The 27,783-nt window shown below is 30.7% G+C and overlaps 2 protein-coding genes across 2 annotated transcripts; one reads left to right on the top strand and one right to left on the bottom strand.

Moving 5' to 3' along the window:
* Positions 1-5,895: 5,895 nt before the first annotated feature.
* Positions 5,896-8,462, bottom strand: LOC131598269 (protein FAR1-RELATED SEQUENCE 5-like). The gene is made up of 5 exons (XM_058870886.1): positions 7,915-8,462; positions 6,407-7,794; positions 6,162-6,292; positions 6,032-6,085; positions 5,896-5,937 (listed from the first exon to the last, which is right to left on the bottom strand). The coding sequence occupies exons 1-5, from the start codon at positions 8,460-8,462 to the stop codon at positions 5,896-5,898; spliced, it is 2,163 nt and encodes a 720-aa protein (XP_058726869.1).
* Positions 8,463-21,409: 12,947 nt separating this feature from the next.
* LOC131595792 (VAN3-binding protein-like) lies at positions 21,410-25,800 on the top strand. The gene is made up of 7 exons (XM_058868262.1): positions 21,410-21,792; positions 21,892-22,002; positions 23,009-23,453; positions 24,252-24,503; positions 24,721-24,770; positions 25,022-25,079; positions 25,356-25,800. Exons 1-7 carry the CDS (start codon positions 21,460-21,462, stop codon positions 25,571-25,573), a joined length of 1,467 nt encoding a protein of 488 aa, XP_058724245.1. The 5' UTR covers positions 21,410-21,459; the 3' UTR covers positions 25,574-25,800.
* Positions 25,801-27,783: the final 1,983 nt, after the last annotated feature.

Below are 27,783 nucleotides of genomic sequence, written 5' to 3'. Positions count from 1 at the left end.
AAAAACACTTGAAAAACTCATATTTTGGGTTACAAAAATATGTATTAAGATGAGAAAAAAAATTAAATTCACTCCTTTAAGGATTTAATTAGATTTTTTCGATTATTTCATCATTAAATACTTCCCTTGAAGAGAAACACCAAATATGTTATGGTGTATCCTTCTCTACACATCATGGGATGCAAGAATTGGTATGAGCAACAAAATGAATACGTCCATTACATGCATATTCATTCAAATGATCACTAAGGATCATATTGAGATATTCTAAATTTTTTTCTCAAAATAATATTTTCCATCATCATGCATTATTGGATTAGAGACTTTGTAAAATCTGTATACTTGGAAGTATACTCTTTCTTTGCACAACTCCATTGATAATCCTTTTAAACTTAGAGCTGTAAAGCACACCTGCAAAACACTAAGGTTTCACCTTTGGTACCCACATTTTCTTGGGCTCAGATGCATTAGTTCAAGAAGATATAAGGTTGTTACATATATGTCTTTTCAATTTATCAAAACAAAAAGGTTCTAAATGACCGTCTCTTTTACAGTGTGTACATTTATAAATTGGACGGTTCTTTCTCTTACTAGGTTTTCTATCCTTTTTAAATCCTAGTCCAATTATTTTTAAGGAAGGTCTTTGATTTGATAAGATCAAGTCAACATTTTCTTTTCCTAGGGTTTCATGTAAATCAACTACCTTTTTAGGGAGACACAACTCTTACATTATTCTCTTGAATTTCCGATCTTAGTTATTTCTATCTTGAATGATTTATTTATTTCTTTAAGATATCTTAATGACTCCTTAAGACATGAGTTACGTTCTATGAGTTTCCCATTTTCTTAACTAACTAACCACTCATTCTAAACAGTTGTTCATAAGGTGGTTTTGTTACTTGAACAATATTTATCTCGAAGGTTACTTATAAGAAAACTTCATCTTCTTCATTGGAAGAAGGTTCTTTTATGTTTCTCCTCGAGGTTGATGTTTCTCCTACTTTTCTCCTTTTAAAGATTTCACTTGAAGATACTTCCTCTTTTTCAAATTTTCTTAAACACGAGGTTCCTTCATTTGATGATGAATTTTCTGAAGATCGTTCAACTACTAAGTATGTTCTTTCAAAGGATTCCACCGCACTCGTATGTTAGAAGTGTGATGAAGTTGATGATTCTTCATTTTCCAAACTCGTATCTCCATCTTTGAGTAATTGAATTAGTTCCTTCAACTTCTCTATAATTTTCTTATTCTTGGATTTTTTCTGAAATTCATGAAGGTTCTCATCTTTTGATTTAAGGATTGGACAAAACTACAATCTCATAACTCTTATACATTCGATAGTTACAAACGTTCCAAGACAACTTTAAGTATTTATAAGTTTTGAATTTTTTTTGCCTCGCGTCGCGTGTTCATCTCCTCTTGCTTGATACTGGAAGAAACTCAATATATCATTTCAAGAGTATCCCACATTTCCTTAGTGGTTTTGCAATGATGAACATAAAGAAATTTACTATCATATTGAGACCTAGTTATAAAATTCATAGTTTTGAAATCTATTTCATATCTTCTATTTTCTTCTTCTGTCCAACAAAAAATTGGGTTTATCTACTACTTTTCCATCTACTTAGTAAGTAGGGGTAAACAGACCATTGATTATGGTTTCCCATAATTCATTATTTATAATTTGAATAAAAATTATAAACCTAGATTCCCACATGTCAAATCTACAACTATTAAAAAGTGGTAGTGTATTTAGAAAAGATCTCTTGTCAGTAGTCATTTTCCTCCTGAGACGGTTGGTCCTTAAATAGGAGTTAGACTTTGATGTCACTTGTTAGACGTGTTACTTCGCACACAAGAGGGGGGTAAATTGTGTGTCTCATAAAAAATTGGATTTGAAAATCTTTGTGAATTAAAATTAGAGTTTGAGAATATTTTTAGAAATGGTTTGTAAATATGCAGCAGAAAATAAAATTGCAAATTATAAATTGCAGAAATAAAGAATTTAAGGGATAAGAGAAGAACGTCAGGGATTATATAGGTTCAATCAAAAGACGACTTAGTCTTGTCCCTAAGAATTGATCTTGAGAGTATCCAATTAAACTTGAGAGTTTTTAGTTGATATAACTCACGAACCCCCTTATATAAGGAAAATTAAGTTTATGGCTAACCTCCTACCAAACAAAAAACTGAGGAGTGAAGCGGGGACTCTTCTTTATAAATGATGGATCGAGCGATTAGTCATCTTTTCACAAGAATCTTGGAGCGGTTAGCCTTTAAGCTTCTAAACAAACTTTGGGAGCTTTTAATACTGGGACGTGCTCTCGAACCTAAATCTTGGTTTTATACTTGGCTAACCAATAACTTGTGAGATTTTACCACCGGGGTGATCTCGAACCGAAACATGCTTTTAAAATTGGGATAAGATTTAACCTAAACTTGGTTTTATCACAGACTAACCAAGAACTTGTGATATTTTACCATGGCTTGATCTCAAACCTAAACAAGATACTTGATCACACAAATCCCAAACCTAAACTTTTTATAGGTTTAGCTTCAATCTTAAACAAACAATTCCTAAGTGGATAAATATTCAACCAAGGTATAAACAAAACTTCCTGGGTGAACTTACAAAACCCCCTTCCAGAATTATACTTTCCCCACTCACAATAGAACTTTTTGAAAAGCACTTCGGCTATACTTTTAGTGTGAGAAAGTAACCAAAAATATTTTTAGAAAGAGGTGAGAAGTGAAAACCATATTTATGGATTGGAAAAAGAGTGGAAAGGGACCCCTATTTATAGGCTAGAGGTTGTCACAAAAAATAAATGATGTTGAGACTTTTTATGACTTGCCAATCTATTGGCAATATGTACCAGAAAATTGGTAACCCTAAGTTAATCGATTATCAAGCTTAAAAAGGAAAGGGAAAATATTTAGTCGTTGAACATCATTAAGACGATGTCCTAATCTTCTAGGGCGCATTTTTGAATTGTTCCAATCGATTGGAAGAGTTTCAATCGATCGGTAAAGACAAAAAAAATTCTCGGAGCTTTTCAAATAACTACTAACTCATCTAGCATGGCTTCAAGTCATTTTTGAAAACTTTTACTTGAGAAAATAAGTTTGAAAACAAGTTTGTGTATGTGATTTAGCCATGTACTTTTACGAGAATGCCCTTATGCTCTATAATATGTTCACTTAGACTTGTAGAGACATACTTTCACATACTTCAAGTCTTGTCAGATATTTTCTTTGACGAAACTTTCTTGAGTTTACTTGAGATGAGACATTAGTTGTATTCCATTTGGTTATCATCATCAGAGAATCAAGTCCATCAAACCCTAATTTTTTGCCTTGCATCTTTAACCGCTTTTTTCTCTTATGCTTGACTTGTCATTAGTTGCCATCATTAGTTATAATAGTAAAAAAAAATTGTCTTTATTAAAGATATGTCAGCTAGAAGAAGCCTACAAAACAAAGTTCCACACATGAAACTTAGAAAATTTTCCTCTTGGACCCCAAAGGAGCATTGTCTTCTAGGTTGTTACAATGATTTCCTTCCTCTAAGGTCTTCATGACGATGTCATGTATATAGACTTCAAGGTTGATACCTATTTAACTTGAGAAAACGTCATCCATCAGCCTCTAGTACGTGGCACCTAGGTTTTTGAGACCGAAAGGCATGACTTCATAGTAATAGTTGTAGTTGTTGGACATGAATGTGGTCTTAGGTGCATCAAGGAGGTCCGTCTTAATATGGTTGTAGCCAAAGAATGCATCCATGAAGCTTAAAGTCCTATAACTTGGAGATATGTCAATTTTTCCATCAATGTTTGGCAAAGGGTAATGGTTTTTAGGACACACAAGACTTAAATAAGTGAAATCCACACACATTCTCCATTTACTAGATGTCTTTCAAACCAACACTACGTTCGCCATCCAAGTTGGGAACTTAATTTCGGTTATAAAATCTTTTTTTTAGTTTTATGACTTCTTCATCAATGGTTTTTCGTTTCCTCACCTACCTTATGCTTTAACTGTGTTGTTTTCTTCATTGAGAAGTTGATGGCGAGACCAAGACATACAACTCAGATGTAAATCCCCAACATATCATAAGGGGTCTAGGAAAACAAATTGATATTTTTTCGGAATACGATGACTAGCTCCTCTTCTTCAAATTTTGTCCTGGAGGTTCCCGTTTCGGTGGCCTAGCTCATCTTCTTTGTTCATTAAATCCATCTATTTTTTAGTACTTTTACGCTCGTCAGAAACTACAAATTTTATGAGAAAATGACTTTTATATACATATATATATATATATATATATATATATATATATATATATATATATATATATATATATATAATATTATAGATAAATAGAAGACAAACATATAATAAATTCCATTGATATTCCTTTTTAGATAACAAAATTAATTCTCTTATTAAAAACTAGTTTATTGACCTAGAAGCCACAACATTGCTTTCCACGAGCCTTTGAAGTGTCAAAGACAAATGGTCTAAAAACATATTGATTGTTGGAACATGCTTTCACATATTTAATTAATTTACTTGAAGCGGCTTTAAGAACTGTCAGTCTCACAATAAAACCCTTTCACAGAAAAACCTACAATCCTCAATCTCACTAGTGAAAAAATCCCAATCAAATTCATATATACACGTATATCTAATCTTAACTCATACACCTTAACATTATCTCGCTTTAATTTTAACTCTTTATTGTTTTTGACCTTAAAGAAAAAAGACAATTTTAATGTCAAAAGACAATTTTAATTTCGCTAATAAGAAATGTTCTCCAAATTATGAACATTTTTTATATGACCAAAACACGTCTTAGCTAATAATTTAATGAATATAAAAAGTAATATGTCCTCATTTACATATTTCACATGTTACTAAGTTTCATCATTTAAAATTTCTATAAAAGTAAGAGGATGAGTATCTACCCTTTCTAATTTCCGGGATTAGCCTCTCATCGGAATAAGATCCTCTCCTGCCTTATCTCTCCAGCTTTTCCTCCAGTGCAATTTTAAACCATTTGATTAATCTCATGGTTAAACATTAAAAGAAAAGAAAAAATAGTTAGAAGAGAGAGAAAACAATTTATCATAGGAAGTTAGAAGAGAGAGAAACTGATATATATATATATATATATATATATATATATATATATATATATATATATATATATATATATATATATATATATATATATATTTTATTACAAAACTGTTTTAGAATCAATTATTTTCTTCTCTTCTCATAAACAAAATATTACATCAGTAGCTACAAAATTGATATTTTACAGCCGCCATCACCGATAATTATGAAAAATTATTAGATAAAAATTGTGATAATAACAATCATAATCTCATGATTTAAAGAAAAAGATGAAATTTCTTTCTCTTTCATTTGCATTATTCGAGCCGGACATTTATAAACGTTGCTGCTAATTACAAAAGAATGGAACAACACAAACCATCATGTAGCAGAAACTTTGTTAAACCAGTAGAAAATCAACATGCCACCAATTTTTAAAAAGAAGGTTTATAATTAAAAATTAAAATGGTAGACAATTATCCTAATTTTTTTTATCAACCAGTAAAAGTGGCAGAAAGTTATTATAGTAAGATAGAATCATAATCTCATCTTCCATATATAAGAATTGTCAATAAAAACAATGTAACAAATTCATTAATTCTCAATGATTTCTTCCCAAATTAAAAAATCTTTCACAAAATAATACACTGCCACATGTAGCAGGAAACATTACTATTATAAAACACAGACCAACACATTTCTGATATAAAACACAGACCAACATGTAGCAGGAAGTTCATTAAACCAATAGAAAGCAATTCTTCACTTCTCTATGAATTGGTTAATGCTGAAGCATCTCCATGAAGATTTTCCTATAATTAAAATGATATAAGTTAATAGTTTAAATATAGATATGAAAAAAACACCTCGATAGAAATTAAAATTTATATAATTGTTAAAATTTACCATCAATAATCTAGTAAAACTAATGGTACCAAATTGACTTGTGTTATTATTTTCCTGCACAAAACATAAAATCACTCAATTACTAAATACTTTTTGACAAGTTTACATACTCAAATTGAGATTTACTTACCATGGATGGTATATTGTAAGAGTTATTGAGCCAAACAGATGCACTTGTATTGGGCACCTCATATTGAACTTGTGTTTGTGAATCACCTATTTCATTGTCTTTTTCTTTTCCGTGAAGTTGTGAATCACACCCTTTATTATGCTGCATGACATAAAAGAATATAAATTATGAATTTACTTAATTGACAAAAGACAACAATTGAAATAAATAATTAAATAATACCTGGACTTGTGAAACTTTAGAGCCAATATTTTTCTTTCTTTTGGGAGGTTGGCGCTCTACCCAGCCTTTTGGACGTTTTGAACTCCTTTTGCCTTCTCTCTTTTTGAATCCCTTTGCTTGTGTCAAATCATCATGGTTGCTAGTAGACTCTTTAACTCCACCGATAAACTCATTCACTTGAGAACTACTTATTGGATTGCTTTGAAACTTGAGTATGTGCTTATCCAATTCATTAGTGATTTTGCAAAGAAAACTGAATGCTTCTGGATTTCTACACGCTTCAGTGGCTATCCTAATAAGGCGAGGACAAATCTCCTTGTAGCGTTGAGCTGGGGATAAGTCAACATCTTCCACCACATAGTTAACCTCAACATTACGTGAAGTCTCACTTCTAGCTAACTTTGTCCACCTTTTTAAGATATATTGTTCTGGAACTGATTTAACATCCATGTGAATAAATAGTCTTAAACAATGACAACAAAGTATGCCGAAACTCTCAAACTTACGACAAGAGCAACAAATTGAATTCTTATTCAAATCAAATGACACTTGCCACTCACCCAAATTACTTTCCATGATAATAACACAATCAATTAACGGTGGTTGAATATCAATGTTTTTCACAGAGCATGTTTCAAACAACTCATACTCGTGTTGGAATTGATCAAAAATACTAGGAGTATAAATCTCAGACACTTGTTGCAAGACTTTTGAATATGAGTTCCTTAGTCTTGGAATCTTTTGTCGCGCTTCATATTCACACTTTAATTCACTATATCGTTTTTCTTCCACAACATCCTCAAAGCGCTTGAAAAATTTGATTATATCCAAGTTCACATTCATAAATCCTTTAATACCCACATTCACACTTTCACTAAGTTGAGTGCTTCTCATACCTAATGTAAAAACTTTCTTCATGTAACATGATGCCCACTTCTCTTTTATAGTGTACACTCTTTGTAACCAAGTATTTTCTTTCACATCATATTTTACAAGGAGATTTCTCCAACCTTCTTCAAATTGGTCTTCATTTTCATATTCATACATGCACTTCTTAAAGTCACTTAGAAAATGAGATCCATCTTTCATTAAATTTCCTAAGTGCTTGATGCAATTTTGCATCAAGTGCCAAGTACATAAGCCATGATAAGCTCCAGGCATAACCTCCATTAGTGCTCTTGCCATCGCATGATCTTGATCAGTAAAAACTGTTTGTGGCATTTTCTGCTTATGAGCCTCTAAAAAGGTCTCAAAGAGCCACTTGTATGACTCAATTGTTTCATCATATAATAATGCAGCTCCAAAGATCACAACTTTACGATGATGGTTAAACCCTGAGAATACTGCAAGTGGTCTATGTGAACTATTTGTGCAATATGTTGAATCAAGAGAAATCACATCACCAAAATATTCATAATCCACTCGCATCATTGCATCTGCCCAAAACACATTGGTGATTTGTTCTTCGATGTCCATTTGATATGCTTGATAAAAAGTTGGACTTTCCATAGACTTTCTTTGAAAATATTGCAATAGATAACCGGCTTCTCCATGTACCATACTCCTTTGCCTTTTTTTCCGAAGATAATTCTTTTGATCAAGACGAATAAATCCCAAATTAGTTCTACCCCCCACTTCTTTACTCATCAAGTCAAATGACTTCCTTTGTTGTAATCCCGCGTCATCGGCTAGATCAATCTGTTGACATTGAACTTGAGAGACTTTCCTTTGAGATGGCAACATATGAGTTGTTTCTTGTAAATGTAAATTGTGATTATGTTCTTCCACAAAATCAACGACCATAAACTTACCATCCATATTCTTAATTCCTAACCTTGCTTGACAATTTGTTCTGGTCTCCGGCCTTGGATTGATCGTTTTATAATCTCGTTTATCTGGTTTTCGTATACCTTCTTTACAACAAACAAACTTGTAAGAAGTAATTATACCATTCTTGTTCTTGTGAGAATATTGTTTCCTCACCCCAAATCCAATCTTTCCGCCATAATTAACCCAAAACTTCCAAGCATCTTCAATGCTATCAAAAATCATTTTTAATTTTGGTTTCCAATCTTCCATTTTCTACACACAAAAATTATGCAAATTGTTTACGGTCTCTAAAAATTTAAAAAGTATATATAATATATATAACTTAATGAGTAATTAAATTATTAATCTATAAACATGTAATTTTAGTGTAAATAAATGTCATATAAGTATAAAACATTTATAATTTGTTCATGACAGTGATAGTTTTACAAGTTATTATATTATCATAATATTAAATCAGAAATAAAAAACAAAATTTTAAAAAACTAACCTTGTATGGAGAATAGATTTCTGGAAATTTTGTTGATGAAATGATGAAGCTATTTGATACGTTTCTGGAAATTTTTTGTGTAGCTTTTCTTTGCTAGAATAATGAATGTGTACTTAGAAAGTTAAAAGTAAAAATGAAATTGAAAAGCTAAGAAGATGTATCGTTACTATTCCCGCTAGAAATTGCCATCATGTTATTTTCTCTCTCTTCTTTAATAGTTGTTTTTTAATTAATTAAACTTTATGAATTCTTAACCGTTAGATTGTAAACTGGAGAGATGGCAGAATAATTATAACAGGAGGTGATCCAATTCCCCTCTCATCATTTATGTCATTTCAAATGCAAATTTACCAAAGTATGTGTGGTGAGATCACTGTTCATTATTCATTACACTGTGCTAGGCAGCTATATGAGAAATTGAGAATTAGAGTGGGAACTCACGCTAACCATCTTAAACAACGATGAAGTAGCCATGCATTGTCTTCTCACATATGAACGTGGGTCCGATATGTAACCTAAGCGTGACACTGTGAATCAGTAGATCAGGTGTTGATGTTTGTATTGTGGCTCTCACTCTCTGTCTGAATCCAACAATTACAATAGATACGTTTTGCCTTAACAAATCTTGATCACTGAATCACTGATATAGTATTTCTTTTTTATGATTTGTCCTTTTACCACTTTGTGAAAAATGTTTTCTTTTGTTTCTTTCTTTTCTGCCTAAATTTGAGTATTGCTGCAACATGTCTCGTCTCCGATGCGATTTTGATAGTTTTAATGTCAGTTGACAATGAAATATCAAACCAAATAATACTTCCCTTTGGTGTAGGAAAAAAATATTTATATATTATGATGTACATTTGTTTTTACTTTTGAATAAGAGCAAAATTGATTTTGACACATCTCATTGTCATCAAATTATTAGCTGTGTGTAGTTTAGTGCAGAAACGCAGATTTGGAAGTGGATTTGAACTCATGTTATTCTACTTATTTATTTTTAAAATAAATTAATATTGCATTCAACATCATATAAAAATATATTATTTATAGTTATAAATATTATTGGAAAAAACTACAAAAAAAAAAAAACATCGTATTCAAATATATATAAAAAAAAGTCATGAGTTTATATATAGATTTATCTGTTTTTTTTCTTTATCATTGCAAAACCAAACTTACATTCATACTCTCAATTGTCTTCAATAGTTTTAATTGATAAATAGAAATAAATTTACTTTCACAATACTTAATAATTATTGCTAAAAAATTTCAAAATAATTGAAAATTTAATTTTCATTAACTCTTTTATTTTCATAGAATACATTTTACTTTTAGTGAAAGATACTTTTATGAATGTTTATATGTGTTTTATTTATAAAAATAAAAAGATTAATTATGTTTAACAAAAAAAAATTGACATAATTGCAACTTTGATCTCCCTATTTTATCTTTTTTTCGATTTTAGTCCCCCTATTTTTAAAACCACGATTTTGGTCTCCGTTTTGAGTTTTATGTTGAAAAAGGGACAACAATAGAGACTAATTTTGCAGAAAAAAAAAATAGGGGGACGAAAGTTGCACATAAAACTTAAAAAGAGGACTAAACTAGTAATTTTTAAAATAGAAAGATCAAAATTAAGAAAAAGACAAAATAAGAGGATTAAAGTTACAATTAAGCCCAAAAAATTACATAAATGGCAGGATTATGTTTTTAGTATAATAGTGGCATGAGAATATTTCAGTGGTCAAATATGTGGGGCTATAAATGGCTAATTGGTTAGTGGAAATGGTGAATCACTGTGTAATGTTTATGCTTTTGTTTCTTTTAATGCCAACATTTTGGAACTTACGCTACATGACATATTTAAACACTTTTCTAAAAAAATAAAATACAACTGGTTACATCTAAGTAAATATGTCCGTTATATTATTATTATTATTATTATTATTATTATTATTATTATTATTATTATTATTATTATTATTATTATTATTATTATTATTATTATTATTATTATTATTATTATTATTATTATTATTATTATTATTATTATTATTATTATTATTATTATTATTATTATTATTATTATTATTATTATTATTATTATTATTATTATTATTATTATTATTATTATTATTATTATTATTATTATTATTATTATTATTATTATTATTATTATTATTATTATTATTATTATTATTATTATTATTATTATTATTATTATTATTATTATTATTATTATTATTATTATTATTATTATTATTATTATTATTATTATTATTATTATTATTATTATTATTATTATTATTATTATTATTATTATTATTATTATTATTATTATTATTATTATTATTATTATTATTATTATTATTATTATTATTATTATTATTATTATTATTATTATTATTATTATTATTATTATTATTATTATTATTATTATTATTATTATTATTATTATTATCATCATTATTATTATTATTATTATTATTATTATTATTATTATTATTATTATTATTATTATTATTATTATTATTATTATTTATTTTTAAAATAAATTATTTATTTATAAATATTACAAATTTTTTAATTTGATAATAATATTTTTAAATATATTTTGAATCCAAAAACATATACTATAATCTTATTGTGTTTTTTATTTCTTTTCTATTATAAATTAATTTGATTGTTAAAATGATTTTGTATAATTTAATCCTGATTATTATTATTTACTTTTTGAGAAAAGGTGATGTGTACTGACCGTGTAAATTATTTTTACACTGTCAACCAATAACAACGTATCTTACCAAGTCATTTTTAAAATTTTAAATTGCTGTAATGATTTGACACTTTAAAAAAATAATCTGATTGGATATTTGGATGTCTGTGTAATACTTCTTTACATTAACAGTGCACTACCGTTAAACTCTTACTTTTTACTTTTATAACTATGATTCATTATTATTATTATTATTATTATTATAAATATTAATATTATGTCAATTATTACTATTATTAGGATTATTTTTTATTGTTGTGGCGCAATATTATTATTATCATTATTATTTTAATTATTAATATTGTGTCGATTGTTAAATAATATATTATTTATTATTTATATTGTTATTATTATTATTATTATTATTATTATTATTATTATTATTATTATTATATTTATAGTTATTATTTATTCTTTATGTAAAGGTGAAAGAAATTGAATATATTAATATTATGTTTATAATATTATGTCAATTATTATTATTATTATTATTATTATTATTATTATATTTATAATTATAACCATAAAATAGTTAGGGAAAAAATAATATTAATTATAATTAAATGATAGCATGAGAATAATATTAATATTTAATTAAATATTATATTATATAAAAATTGAAAATTGTAATATGATGTCACATAAATATTACGGTTAGGGTTGTTACTAACATTGTTATCAAGAAAACTTTGAATTTATATCAAAGCAGATTTTTAATATTGTTTATCTGTTAAACAATTAATTTAAAAAAATAATTTATATTTTATTTATAATTATTGATTATCTCACTACATTTTTTTCTTTCTACAGGAAATATTTAACTTAATTTTGACAAAACACTAATTGGTATTACTTTGAACATTAAAATAATAATTAAAAAAAATTCAAAAACCAAGACCTCTAATTTTATGCAACTTTAGATTTGTTTTTAATGACAAACAAGACCTCTATTGGAGGGGGTTCAATTCAAGTGTATTCTGGTTGATGGGAAAGTAGTTTTCGAGGTTTTTTTTTGAAGTTAAGGAAATTGTGTGCAATTGTGCTTTAGATAAAAGATTTAGACTATATGACTTTAATCTTAATTTTTTCAAGAAGTGTTGGAATTTGTATTCGTATTCTCTGATGTCATAGGCTTTGTGAATGAAGAGAAATTCTTAAGTAGACACAATCATAAGGAATACTTTTACACACAATCAATTATAAAATTTTAATTAATTAAAAGTTAAAATTTCAATTTCTCTCTCCTTTATAATCACAATCACCCATAAATCCAATTAAAAAATAAATTAAAATTTAAACAAATTTTAATTTTTTTTCTCTTTTATAATGAATTGTCTTATTTTTCTTAGTTGTGACTAAGAAGAAGGTTTTATGTCCGTGTCTATGCAAGAATTCCTCGTGAATGAATTCCATTACAAAGTTACAACTCTAAAGGTTGTCTCGGCCTCTTTTCTTCCCTTGATCCCCAAATCTTCCTACCCCAAAGCCTCAATGAATACGAGCCTATAAGTATGATTAACACCTTTTACAAATTACTTTTCAAGCTTTTAACTTCAAGGCTCACGAATGTGATGGACAAATTGATCTCCAAAATTCAATCGGCTTTCTTGCCCATAGACATATTCATGATGGGGTTTTAGTGTTAAATGAGGTTTTGGCTTTTTTTTTTAAAGAAGATTCAAGAAGAAATGTTTCGTGGTGAAAAAGGATTTTCAAAAAACCTTCGATTGTGTTTCTTTGAGTTATCTTAATTATGTAATGGCTAGAATGGGATTTGGTTCAAAGTGGCTTCATTGGATGAATGCTAGTGTTTAACAATTCCTTATCAGTTCTTGTCAATGGTTTTCAACCTTTAGAAGTTTTGGAAATAATGTTTAAATCATTATCACTAATATATATATATATATATATATATATATATATATATATATATATATATATATATATATATATATATATATATATATATATATATATATATATATATATATATATATATATATGGGGACGACTCAAGTGAGAACACTTGGTTATTATGAGAAATGAGAACAATGAATCACGACCATTAAATTTTGATTTTGTTGATTTTAATGGACTGGATTGGTTTCTCTTTCTATGTTTTAATTAAATTAAATATTAAGGATCATAGAAAGAGAAACCAATCTAGTCCATTAAAATCAACAAAATCAAAATTTAATGGTCGTGATTCATTGTTCTCATTTCTCATAATAACCAAGTGTTCTCACTTGAGTCGTCCCCTATATATATATATATATATATATATATATATATATATATATATATATATATATATATATATATATATATATATATATACACGAATTACAAATTAGAACAAAAAAAGTGATATCCATCCCTTAAATTAAGAGATGGAAATGTTTACGATTTTCAGGAAAAAACCAAAAAGGAAGAAATCATCGAGAAACTGAATGAGCTGGTTCAACTATTAAAGGATGGAGGTATAAGTTCAAACTTAGAAGAATCTCTAGTAACTTCATCAAAGAACTATTGTGAAGAAGAATAAACTCTAGCATTCTCCTTCGAAAGTACAATTTTGATGGTTGAACGATCTTTAGAAAATTCAACATCCATGGGAGAAATGTTAGCTCCACGATTTTGGGAGATGTTAAGCCAGATGTCATAGCATCTTGATCTCTTGATACAACTGAGTATTATGCAGATCAAGAAGATTTAATCTAGAACAAAGGAATCAAATATCCACCAGACTTAAAATTTCTAAAATTAGATGATTGAGACAATATTTGTTTTCAAGATTCAAAAAGATTTCTCTGCAGATTTGTTGCAACTTTCAGCTTATGGATCAAGTAAAGTGTTTCGAAACCTATAGACTGCTGAAGAATACTTAAAGACATCCCTAGACCTAATATGACCAAGTCTTTCACAATTATAAAATTATGGGAACGTTAGAAAGCTTAGGTTTTGAGAGTATCTTGTGTCTCAAGTTTCCCACATATCTTTTGATAGTGTATGATAGACTATTTTTTGCTTGACTATTTTCCAAGTTGTTTGTTATCACTCTTAAGCTTTTAGGCATTGAGTTGAGTATCGTTCTTGGTTGAAGTTTTTAAGCAAAACTAAGTATTTTGTATTTGAAGTATAATCTTCTAAATTGAGTTGTTCTTGATACAGTCACTGGGATTGGGGCTGTTAGATATCACTGAGGTGATTTAAGAAGAGGGATGACAGTTTCCCATATATAGATGTCGATTTCTAGGTAGAAGTTGCATTAGATAGTGATTAGGCGAGAAGTTGTAAACCGGGACTGTTTAGCTTTGAACTAATATTGTTGATAGTGGATTTCCTTCCTGGATTGGTAGCCTCCAAATTATGTGTTGTTTGCACTGAACTGGGTTAACATTTCTATGTGTTATTTATCATTCGAAAATTTTAATTAAGTATCAATTTCAGTCCGATGTGTCTGATATGTTCTCAGATGTCGTAACATCTGTCTTGATATCATGTGAGACAGGTGTGTTAGCATGTGTTATGCCGGTACTAGAAATTTCAAGAAACTTCATCAAGAAGAGAATATGAAGAAGGAGAAGTTTCATCTAGTGGAATCTTTAAAATAAGAAGGAGAAGTCTCAATGAGCAATATATTCAGAAGCTAAACTTCAAGGAGAAATATCAAAGAATCAACCTCTAGTAGAGTCTTCAAAGAATTTTCTTCCAACAAAGAAGATGAAAAAGTTTGCTTGAAAGTCTCTCACGAAGAAGATGAATCTGAGGTAACAAAGCTATTATACAAGAAATTGTTTAAATTAAATGCTAAATTAATCAAGAAACATGATAATATTGAAAACTGTAACATAAACCTTAAAGACTACAACAAGTTTCTAGAAAATTGTAACAAAACGCTTAAGTATAAAATAACTAATACGTCAAGGGTGCTGTCAAAAACACTTTCTACATCTGGCTAAAGCAATCAATCCCACATAAATTTAAGGGTGTTGTAGGAAACTCTTTGTATGTCCAGCTAAAGCAATTAATTCCCCACATGCAATAACAACCCTCCCCCGTATGACAACTAGCCACTCCAGATGCTTCGTTGGGTTGGTTACATGTCTACCTATGGTCGCGTTTTCATCTGGTAGAGGGAAGGGGAATCGACCTTTAGACGGGAAAGGCCCTAGTGACGTCCAATAAACTTAGATAGAAGACCTCGTAATTTCGTAAGGATCCAAAGCTATGCACCCAAGATCATATAAAAAGCCTCAAAATAGGTAGCAAAAAGAATTAAAACGTGTATACCCTTTCTCATTGTCACATTGACGTACAATGAACTTTAGGGGAAGACCGCATTGTATGAAAAAGATTGGTTATGCATCTGGCCTTAATTTTTGATGATAACTTTACATGTTATCTTAAAGAACAATTGTATACACTAACAATTTCTTTCTAGTGTATGGATTTTTCCTTGAATGTTATGACTTTGGTTAGAAGGTGTGTGACATCATTGGGTTCTGAACTCAACACTCTGGAAGAATACTAGTGTTGTGTTACAATGGAAGTCAAGATTTTGGAATGCTACTTCTACAACGGTTCTAAGGAACGTTAGTACAAGATCTTTTGATCATGACTTTGCAAGAAAGCTTTGTAGGCCTTCTAAAGCTTTGATTTTGTGCCCCATGTTCTAAAGATGCTGAAGACAAGGTTCTAATGAAGAAGTTTAGAAGATCTAAAGACATCTCTTATAAAGACAAAGTGCTGAAGACTCTGAAGACAAGGTTCTACTGAACAGGTTCTGAAGACTGAAAGACATAGGTTCGGAAGACTCAAGTTCTGATCATCTAAAACATGCTTCAATTAACATACAATCAGAATCCTCAGAATCCTCAGACCCCCTATTTCTCGTGTTTCTCGGACCTTCACTCATAAGTTCATAGAGATCCAAAGCTACACACTCAGGATCATACAGAACGCCTTAAAACAATGGCTTTCAATTAACTATGAGGGAAGACCTTGTAAGTTCCTAAAGATCCCGAGCCCTGCACTCAGGATCAAACAAATACACCTCAAGAAGGTAACAAAAAACATTTAATTCAATACAAGAAGTATTTTTACATACTTTTCTATTACAAGCTATTGTCAAACAGAACCACAAAAAAAGTGGACAAGGGCCCCGACAGGCGTACTTCCACAGAGAAACGGTCTTCCTATCTCTGATGGATGGATCTGTCCATATTTTCCACCTGGAAAGTATTAAAGGGTGGTGAAAGTGTTCCACTTGGTCCAAAACATTTTCAAACAACTATACAACTGCCTCAAGGGTGGAACTCATAAATTTAGCCAGTTGTTGGGTCAACGAAGAATTTTGAGAATACAAGGAATCCAATTCTTTGTGAGTAGGGCCTAAATTGCTTCGAAAAACAAATAGAGCTTGGTCATCCTTCATTATCACGACCCTCACCAGTTGAGCCGCCTGGTAAAAAAGAGAACCAACAAGCTTCAAAAGGAGCAAAACATCCTTCACCCTAGAAATAGAGGTAGAAGTTTTCTTTTCTTCATGCAGGTACCTACTTCGCCGAAGCTTCACGTCGCAGATGATATTCTTCATCCATTTCTTTTCAGCGTGATACCAGTCAGACCATAAAGTGTCCTAGTAACCAGATGCACCAAGGGATAAGGCCGCTGAGGCACATCAGAGTATACCAGGCCAAAGTACCAAATTCTTCCTCCAAAATGGGCCTAGAAAGGTTATATAAGTAAATGCAGTCCTCGTCTAAAGGAGGAGGTTGGCGACCCTCAATAGAACGAGAGCCAAACCCTGCCAATAGAAGGAGAACAACTAGGTCGGGGGCATTCGGTAAATTCAGTAGATTCTCCGCAACAACATCGTTCTTAACTTACCATATTTTGCGCTTCAGAAAATGAAACTCCTACTCATTACCCATGCATTCTACACACATTCAGATGTAAAATATACACATCAAAGACATGCAAGTTAAAAATACCATAAACCCTGAAAAGACCCGAAGCTTACCAAAAATGGTTTTTCTGTCCTCCCGAAAGCATGCTCTTATTTAAAATTGGACGTCAATGAGGCGCTTTAAACATTTCTTATCAACCCTAGTCTCTAGGGTCGTTCCCTCTATATATCCCAGATTGTTGATAAACTTAACTAGTCGGGCTTTCTGAAATCAAAGCGTGAGCTTTGGGGCTTACGGGGGATACCACAAAGAGTCGGTCCTCAAAATACTGAAGCTCCGGAAGATGTCTAAAGTTGTGAACAATCGATTTAAAGAGATGAAAGAGATGAAAGAAGAGAATCACACAAGGTTGTCCTTTCATGTACTCACACCAATAATGGTAAACTTTCATGCATGCCGAACAAAAAGGATGAAGCTCTGAATGAGCCATATCAAAGTGTTTCAGAACCTCAACCTTAAAAGAAGTAAAAGGAAGACGAAGGTCCATGGTTGAAAAAATGTACTCATAAAAGTGAGTGTTGAAACCATCATACTTGTCACATATTCTTTCATTGTCAGACGAACTCAAAATTCCTCAGTCGGAAGATAGACCAACTTTAGTAAAAGTATCGCCAAGACCACTTGTTTTAGTAAAAGCATAAATAGTGGAAGAATAAGCAGGATCCTTCCAAGAAGATAGTTTATCCTTCTGAGATTTATGAATAATTTTCTGTGATTTCTTGCTCGTATTGCACTAACTTTGCAAATATAGTAATATGAAATGCTAAAGAAAAAAGACGACGAATAGGTTTGAATACTCTCAAGTCACCACATTCCTATCAAATGTGGGACTATTTCTCCACTTACTCACACTTGCATTATTATTCTGACACTCCCCCTCAAGTGTGAGTCTACAATGCTCCCCACTTATACTTGAACTGCTGTTACCTCTTCTTAGGCAACGAGACACTTCTTCTAGAGCATTTCGATACAAGTTAGTCGGTCCCTTTCTTGAACCAAAAGCTATGATATCATTTGTTGGAGAAGGTTTTCACTAGGGAGCATTGGTACATAGTGTAGGACTAGGCACCTTTGTGAGAGACACACCACTTATTCTCCCACTTATAAATGTTCAAGTCACCATATTCCTATCCAATGTGAGAGTATTTCCACACTACTCACACTTGCATTATTATTCTAACAATAACTAGTTATTCTCTCTCTACTATATAAGGAAGACGTCAAATTCATGACAGATTTCAAACACAAATTGAATTTACTTTTCTTCATCACATACTAACTTAAATATTGGAGTGTTAACTTTGTAGATCTTTTCACTCCAACGCGTCGTAATCTCTCTATATATATTTGCCATTAAAAATATGAATTGTAGTTAATTAATATTAAATATTGAACGAACCTGCTACAATTTATTTATCACCTAACATGTCTTCAAATTATCAAGAATCATTTTCTTCGAAATCTGAGTTAAACAACAACAAAATTGCCATAAAACAAATATACTTATGATGAGATTGAGGGAGAGAGTAACATTTAGGCGCAGTCTCAGCCGAATCGTACCGTACGGCTAATACTCAAAGGACAATGATGTCTCATGCGTCTCTCTTAACAAACCCTCATCTTCTACTCTCACACTTGTTACCAAAAAGACAAATATCAAGTATCTCATTCATTTCTTAACTTCATCACACATTTTTCACCTCTACTCTTTTTCTTTTCATTCAAAAATAAAAGAAGATCCCAAACACAAAATTAAAAAGTTAAACCAATTAAAAAAGGTTGGCAACAAAACTAAAAATTAGGAGAACGAATCAATTAAAAATGTTTGCAAAAGAATTTGATGTTACCCATGTTAAAACTATTTTTATTTGAATTTATAAACCACAAAGACGTAAATGTAATTACATTTGTGTACCATTTTACCAACCCATGATGGACTTTATTTTTTAAAGTAATTCTATTTAAAGAAAAAGTAAAATACCTTATATTTAAAGAAAAAAAGTTCCAACTTAATTATGTTATTTATTGAGTTTTCTAAAAGGATATCCGCAAATGAAAGACGATGATACACTTTTGTCTGTACATTTCTTTTTTCCTGCAGTATTTCTTGAAAACGCAGCAAAAATGTGCTCTTGCCATTTCATTGGACTTGATCCTTCTAAAAAATTTAGGGTTTTTAAGAAGGTAATTTGGATATAGAGTATTTTAGGGTTTTTAAAAAAAATTTAGGTGCTTTTGAAAATGATTTTCTTGATTTGATATTTTTAATATATGATCATGATTTTTTTTTTTTGGTTTTTCTATAAACTTAATTTATACTGTATTTTTACTTAGAATTTAGTTTTTAATAAAATTAATTTTTACTTAAAATTTAAAAATCTCACATAATATAGTTGATAATGAGGAGGTATTTCTGCTTGTAGGCTTGTCTAGAGTTTGTGATATTTGAATGTGTTTAGTGTTAGCTCACACATAGTTGTGATAAGCTCTATATATGGTTTTCTCTATAAAGATCTTATTTCCTTTTTTTTATCTAAGGAATGAGGTATATATAGTAGGCTTCTTAGGCCAGAACTGGATGGTTAGAATGCTAGTTTTTATGGATATGGATCCTCTACAGCTTTTCTTATGCTGCCTTTTGTTCAGCTATAATTCTGACCATTAGATTATGTTCCATGCCTATCTCTCTATTAGGTAATTATTCTTTTCTTGCTCAACAACCCTTGAATCTAGAGCAGGATAGAAACTGAAGGAAGAAAACAAGAGAGGATATGTTTTCAGTTTTTCTATCTTTTCGATCAATCGCTTAAAATGTGGGAAAACATGACTCTTCCTTAGATAATGGGGAGCGGTTTTCACTATGACTCATTCCTTTAGCTGGTTATTAACGAGATATCTCATTAGCCACATATGGTGGGTGGATGGCTCATCTTAGACAAACCGATCCCAATTGGGCGGTTATTTGACGACTTCTTCCCTATTTTGAGAGGCTTCTTGGCTTATTTCGGACGACTTCATATATATATATATATATATATATATATATATATATATATATATATATATCCTAAGAGTTGAGTCAATTGGCTTATATCATTGCACATGGATCTTTCTTCCTAAGGCCTAGTAAAATTATCCTTGTAGTGAATTCCTCGACTACGAGGACATGGAGAGGGCAAAGTGATTTAACCCAAGCATTTTAGGTTATCACAACAGAGAAACAAATATGTTCATTTCTCTTAAAAATAGGGAGAGATGCCATGAAAATGTGAGAAAAAGGTGAATGAGAGAAAATGTGAGAAATAAATGAGAGAGAATGTGAGAAAATGTGTAAGTAATGGTGGATGAATGGAGTATATTTATAGAAAATGAAATAACGCATAGTAGTCATCCTATATGACTCCTATGCACAAAACTCTACAACATAAGTGCCATGGGGGTGTCATATATGTGCAAAATTTTATACTATAACACCATGGGAGGTGACGCCTACACTTAGGGCACCTCAAAATTTGGTTATACAAATAATTTTTTTGAAAAAGTATTTTTTTTAAAGGATTAAATAAGTTTTTGGTCCCTATAAATATTGTAGTTTTTATTTTTAGTCTCTCCCCACCTTTAGACAACAATTTTTAAAAAAAAAACCGTTATCAAAACCAACTAAAACCGTTGTCGAAATATAGGAGGAACTAAAAATGAAACTGTAATATTTATAGGGACCAAAAACTTATTTAATTATTTTTTTAAATTTTTTTAAAAAGATATGATTATTAAAAAAATTCGTAAATATTATTTTAAATTTCATTTTTTTCCTTTTTCTTTCTTCTAATAGAGACAATTGTTAAAAAGACATAGGGAGTACTTTTCTTACAAGTGAGAAACATTAACCGTAGATTAATCCAATAAAAAGATCAACGGTTAGAAACAATTCTCCATTCCCCACACTTTTCCTATTAAAACCACAATCAAACCAAACCACTCTTTCATCTTCTACGCATCAAACCCAAAATGGAAAAACAAAACAAATCCAATTCACAACAACAATGGAGACCCGACCAATTTCACTCCAACAACAACATGAAACAACCCGAAACACCTCGTGACCCTATGGAATTCTTGTCCCGTTCATGGAGTGCTTCCGCCATGGAAGTCTCCAAAGCTCTCTCACCAGCTCAACTCCCTCCTTCAAACAAACTCTCAAACGGTTCTTCAAATGCTGCTATACTTGAAGATTTTGCCGGCGAAATCGACGAGTCTAATGTTACTTTTTCTGGCAACCCTTTTTCTTTTGCTTCCTCAGAAACTTCTCAAATGGTTCTAGATCGTATCATGTCACACTCTGTATGTAGCAACATAGTACTATCAAATTATGTTTTTTTCCTTTGTTCTGGTTTTTCATTGTTTAACATTGCTTCTTGTTGTTTTTGGAATTGTTTTCAGCAAGAGGTATCTCCAAGAACTTCAGGGAGATTATCACATAGCAGTGGACCTTTGAATGGATCTCTAACAGATAGCCCACCAGTTTCACCTTCTGAAATGGATGATTTCAAGGTAATTAATTTCACCGGTGGCTTCAATTCGACATTAAAAACCTTAACAGACAAGTTTGTTTGGTTTTTTGTTTTTCACAAAAGTTTATTATGGGTGCAAAACACGAACACTGATCTTCACTATACAGAGTTTTCAGCTTTCACTGTTACCAACAAACGAAAATTGGATGACACCCGGAGACAGTAATCAGTAGTAATCTGCTTTTGTTTTTTCCTCTCTTCGATGCAAACAAACAACCAAACATAACTTCAATTTTTAAAAAAATTGTTTTTTGTTTTTTATTACTTTTGTTTTTGTTGCACAGTTTTTGTTTTTTCTACCACTCATTAATTAAAATATTAGTACTAAATTAAAGCTTTATTAAGGATCATATTCAACAACTTCTAATTCTAAAACAAAAATTTGATTTAGTTAGGTCATTTTAGTTGATAGTAGTTTTGTAAATACATCTGATTGAAATAGCTCAGATGAATTTGAATCTGCGACAATCTCACTTATAACTCAAGTGTATTTATCTTATTGTTGACTCAATTTTAAATTTCTAGGCCCTTTTTTAAAATAAGAAAACTTGTAAATGAATATTGTTCATTAAGCCTTTAAAATGCATATTTTAGTTATAGACCCTCTTTTATAGGTACTGTACTCTTTATATAAAAACCACTCACTCATTTGTTTCTATTGCAACAAAATTTACAAGACTAGCCACAACTTTGTTAAAATTGGTTAACAGCACCAACCAAAACTACCCTTATATTCCTTGTTTAGCAACTAAGGAAATAAAAATAATAATTAAATTTTCTCCCTCTTTTATTCCATTTATTGCTAATGGACCCCTTACCAATCCAAAGTTTGTTACTTTGTTCAGAATCTCAGAAACTAGTAACAACTTTACCTTAAGAAAACATAGTACAAAAACACCCACAAATTTAAATTACAAAAAAAAATAGATTTTTTTTAATAATTTTTAAAATTTATGATGGCCCATTACATTGATTCTTCTATGCAGTATAACCGTTCTAGCAACAACCACAACAACAACAGCATCATTGCCAGCTTGAATAATAATTACAGAGTTTCCGGCACCGGCGGCGGTGGAGGTGGCGGCGGAAAGACGGTGGGGAGGTGGTTGAAGGAGAGGAAGGAGAAGAAAAAGGAAGAAACGAGGGCCCACAATGCTCAACTCCATGCGGCGGTTTCGGTTGCTGGTGTTGCAGCGGCTGTTGCTGCCATCGCTGCCGCAACGGCTGCCTCGTCGGGAGCCAGGAAAGATGAACATATGGCGAAGACAGACATGGCGGTTGCGTCGGCTGCGACGCTTGTGGCTGCTCAGTGTGTTGAGGCAGCCGAGGCTATGGGGGCTGAACGCGATCATCTTGCCTCGGTGGTTAGCTCCGCCGTGAACGTGAGGTCTGCCGGCGATATTATGACGTTGACGGCGGCTGCGGCAACGGGTATGCGGCGAATTACTTTTTTTCCTTTTGTATTTATTTATTTAATTATTTATTTATTTTTGGCATGCAAATAATTTATAAAATGATTTTTTTTTCAGCCACAATATCATGTCTAATGATTTTATTTTTCAATTTTTAGTATGAGAAAATCAATGATATTTTAAAAATAGTCATTTTTTCTCCTTCTTTTATTTATGTTTTTATTATATTTTAATACAAATTTTGATTTTTTATTAGCAAACTATATGAATAATTTATTAGTAAAAAAAATCTGTCTGAATATGTTTTTTTTTAAATTTTTCTATAGATTGGTGTTTGATCTTTACTAAAGGTTATGATTTTTTTAACTAATAAAAAAAATGATAAAACATTGAAATGTTGGTTAATTTTGTATTTTGGTGAAAGGTTAAATTAATTCATAGAAAAAAAAAAAAGCTTTTATATAAAATAACTGTCATAGTTGTGTTGTGATCGCGTAAAGATTTTTGCGATTTTTATGGGTACACTTGTTGAGGTGTGAATTAATTATAATTTGTACATTATCATAAGAACGGTGAATAATAGTATTGATATCAACACCTTCAGATTCTGTTTTGTGGCGGCCGTTTTTTTAAACTTTAATCTACATCATGAATTTATGATTCTTTGATGTTATCATTAGGCAGTTATGATAGGAAGTTTGAATGTTGGTTAAATAGTTCATGTAAATGACTCAACTAAAAAAGCAAAAATAAATTGTGATTGCATTGTTTATAGTTGTTGATTAATTTATGGTGTTTATGGATTGAATCTGTATAGCTTTGCGTGGGGCTGCAACATTAAAAGCAAGGGCCCTTAAAGAAGTCTGGAATATTGCAGCTGTAATTCCTGTCGAAAAGAATTTGTTAGGTAATGGTAATGGAAATGTTAATGGTGGTGGGGGTAGCGGAAGTAATGGCAGCTCCAACAGTAGCTTCAGCGGCGAACTTGCACCAGAAGATAATTTCTTAGGCATCTGCAGTAGAGAATTGCTAGCCAGAGGTTGCGAGCTTCTTAAACGCACACGCACAGGTATCATCAACACTTCACATTAAAAACAGTCTGGCGTCTATGTATCAGTGTCATGTTCGGCGATTTTTTCTAGTGTTTTATAGTATAGCTGCTGAAATTCTGTTTTATATGTTGTTTATGAATTATGATCTCATCAAAAGTTGATGTTCTATGTTTATATATGTTTCTTTTTATGATTAAAGGTTGGAAAGTGATTTGATTTGATAATTGTTTGCAGGTGAACTCCATTGGAAAATTGTGTCAGTTTACATAAACAGAACAAATCAGGTATATATATTAATGTGTTTTTCTTTTCATTTGAATTATGTAATGCAACTTTGGATCTTGATCTTGACTATGACCAATTATTTGGCCATCAATTATAAGAATTTCAATGATGAGTTTGAATCTGATAGTGGAAAGAAGTGACTAAAGTGATGGCTCTTAGTACGATGAGATGATGTTAAGGGCTCAACTTGGTTTTGTTTCCTAGAAATCTGCAAAATGTGTTAACTCTTTAGAACCTCTTTTTGTTTCAGGTTATGCTCAAGATGAAGAGTAGACATGTTGCTGGGACCATCACAAAAAAGAAAAAGAGTGAGTTTTCATTAACTTTTGTCTTTGTCTCCTTCTCTTTAACTGATTTGGAGGTGGGTCTTGTTTCATATAGGGATTTGTGAAAGTTATTCTCTTTATTCTTTAAAGTTTGAATAAAATCAAAAGGATTCTTCTTTAATCAAAACCACCTTCACACTCATTCTTTTATCTTGGTTAGATCCATCAGGGTTAAATAGATTTCAATTATCTGTCTCTGCAATTGCGTGCAAGTGTGATTACGTTTAACCTGACTCGTCGTTTTTGAAATTTTTGTAGATGTTGTAGTTGGAGTTATCAAGGATATGCCAGCTTGGTCGGGCCGTCATTTGCTAGAAGGCGGTGAGAATCGTCGATACTTTGGTTTGAAAACGATAATGCGGGGAATTGTCGAGTTTGAGTGCCGAAATCAAAGAGAATATGATGTGTGGACACAAGGTGTTTCAAGGCTTCTATCTATATCTGCTGAAAGGAACAACAAAAACAGAACATGTTAAGTAACTATGAAAAACATGTTATGTTATAGGTCTTTATGTTAACTATGAACATGGTATAAATCTTTTGATCCATTTGTAAAAAGGGTAAATTAAAGTTTTAGTCATTTATTATGCTAGAAGATAGAGGTGAGTCTCTTTAATCTTGGGGTGTTAAATTAGTAATATTTTTTTGAATGTGAAAGTAAAGTAATGTGAACTAAAGTGAAAATTGTGAAGCTTAGTTGTTATTTTATGCTTTCATTGATATGGAAAGAAAAAGAGTATCTTGGACTTGGCAGTCAAAAGGAAAAAGGAAAAGAGTCACATTTTAGTGTTAGTGTGTGTGATGTAAAAGAAAAAGACAACCTCAAATTTTTTGTGCTTTTGTTTATTAATATGGTTTTTTTTTATTGGATCCCAAGGGATTGTTTAGTTTTTTAAGGTTTATGAGGTATAGCAAATCATTGATATGGATTGTTCCACTTTTGCTTTTGGGTAAGGCTTTTGATGGAAAATAATATGGTGAGTTTTTTCAGAGTTTTTGTAAGAACTGTAAAGCAGTTTTATGTTAGTTAACTATCATATAAATTACTTTTGTTTTTCCTTTTGGAAATTGATTTTTAAGTTGTTTTGATACACTCATGTAACAATGCTTTTTATATAATGGGAAAATCATTTTAAAGGAATGCTAAACTTTAGAGTTGCAATAAAATTATAGTGCAATTGGTATTTCGACAAACTCATCCATCAATCAAAACATGTAATGCAGTTTCAATGCCCTCAATGAGATGGTATAAGAAACCACCTCAAACTATGTCTGGTTTTTGTTAGAGACATATGATAAAAGAAGAGATATTTGGTTGTTATATGGTTCCTATCAATTGAAACCAAGAGTTATCCCTCATATTTAACACTCATCTAACCCTACCATAAACCTTCAAACATCTTTAAATGTCCATTTGTTGTTATCCAAATACACGCAGTACCTACTTATCAAAATTTTTTAAAGTATATAAATAAAGTTCAAGCAACACACTCTTAATTATATAAAATTCATGTGTTCCACTAAGATTATATGTTATACATTTATTATTTAATTAATTCTTAGTTCTATAAGAGTTTTATTTAAATTATATTTTAAAATATATCATAATTATTTTTATAATTAAAAATAATAATTTTGTAATTTTTAATCTATCTTACATTTTAAATTAATTTCTTTAAAATTCTATTTTTGGCCACTAAAAGACAAAAACAAGTAGTGTTCTCCCTCCTTTTCAAATGGCTTGGATGCTCATGTGGTATTTTTGAACACTATTTTTCTTATTAATTTAAAGTGTGGAGTAGTGTTCTCCATTGGCTTCAAGTGCATCACTCTCCTAAAGGATGGGATGAGGAGCTTATTTGGCTTGTTAATCATGGAACTGGTAAAGGTTGGTAAAGGTTGGAGGGCTGCTTTGTTGAAGTTGGCAGCAACGGAGACAATATATGGCGTGTGGATGTTTCGAAACAACATCTGTTTAGGAAAGAAAATCGATAGGGCAACTATTAGCAAAGACATCATTTCTAAAATTGTTTTTAGAGGATGGTTTAGTCCTATTCTTAAGGCCCATATTATTAGTCTTATGTTAATGTAGGCTTGGGCTTTTTCTTTTCTTGATTTCTTTGGTGTTTGGTTGGCTGGATCCTAGTGATCGCCGTGTACTTTCTTGGCTTTTTTGGTTAATCAAAGTTTTATTTTCCAAAACAAAAATAATTTGAAAAAAACAAAGAAATTTTTAAATAAAAAAAACTGTACATATATAATATACAAAATGCATGAATATGGGATAGTAACTTGCTACTTGTCTTGGTGAAAATGTGAGAGCATTGAGAACATGCTTGCTGCATTTCTCACAAAAATACATCACTCCATCATGGTAATTTGTTTTTGTTACCGACACGAGCAGTATTCTATCAATTTGTGTCGTCAACAACAACTTTGGCACTGTCAAATACAACAAAAACTGTCTCTTACATCAGCATACACAGAATCAAAATAACTACAACTACAAGTATATCAACAAAAATATTCAAAATTAATTAATTAAGTTAAAATTGCTTTGTGTTTGGATAAAAAGTTAACATATGATAGGAATAAACATGAGGAGTAAAATATAATATATTTTCTTATGTTGCAAAGGTTAAATGCTAGCCGGTAGCCCTAGGGTTTCATGATCGAAGTCCAAAGA

The sequence above is a fragment of the Vicia villosa genome, linkage group LG4, assembly GCF_029867415.1.
Source record: "Vicia villosa cultivar HV-30 ecotype Madison, WI linkage group LG4, Vvil1.0, whole genome shotgun sequence".
NCBI classification, from domain to species: Eukaryota; Viridiplantae; Streptophyta; class Magnoliopsida; order Fabales; family Fabaceae; genus Vicia; species Vicia villosa.
Note: the sequence above shows the minus strand (reverse complement) of the source record. Positions and strands in the feature narration are given on the sequence as shown.

Excerpts from the sequence above, each read along its gene's own strand:
- LOC131598269 (XM_058870886.1), bottom strand. The coding sequence starts at position 8,462 with ATGGAAGATTGGAAACCAAAATTAAAAATGATTTTTGATAGCATTGAA. Across the intron at positions 7,795-7,914 it reads GGAGAAGCCGGTTATCTATT|ATATTTTGGTGATGTGATTT; the intron begins GCAATATTTTCA and ends AGTGGATTATGA. Across the intron at positions 6,293-6,406 it reads CAAAAGAAAGAAAAATATTG|GGTGTGATTCACAACTTCAC; the intron begins GCTCTAAAGTTT and ends AGCATAATAAAG.
- LOC131595792 (XM_058868262.1), top strand. The coding sequence starts at position 21,460 with ATGGAAAAACAAAACAAATCCAATTCACAACAACAATGGAGACCCGAC. Across the intron at positions 22,003-23,008 it reads CTGAAATGGATGATTTCAAG|TATAACCGTTCTAGCAACAA; the intron begins GTAATTAATTTC and ends TCTTCTATGCAG. Across the intron at positions 23,454-24,251 it reads GACGGCGGCTGCGGCAACGG|CTTTGCGTGGGGCTGCAACA; the intron begins GTATGCGGCGAA and ends GAATCTGTATAG.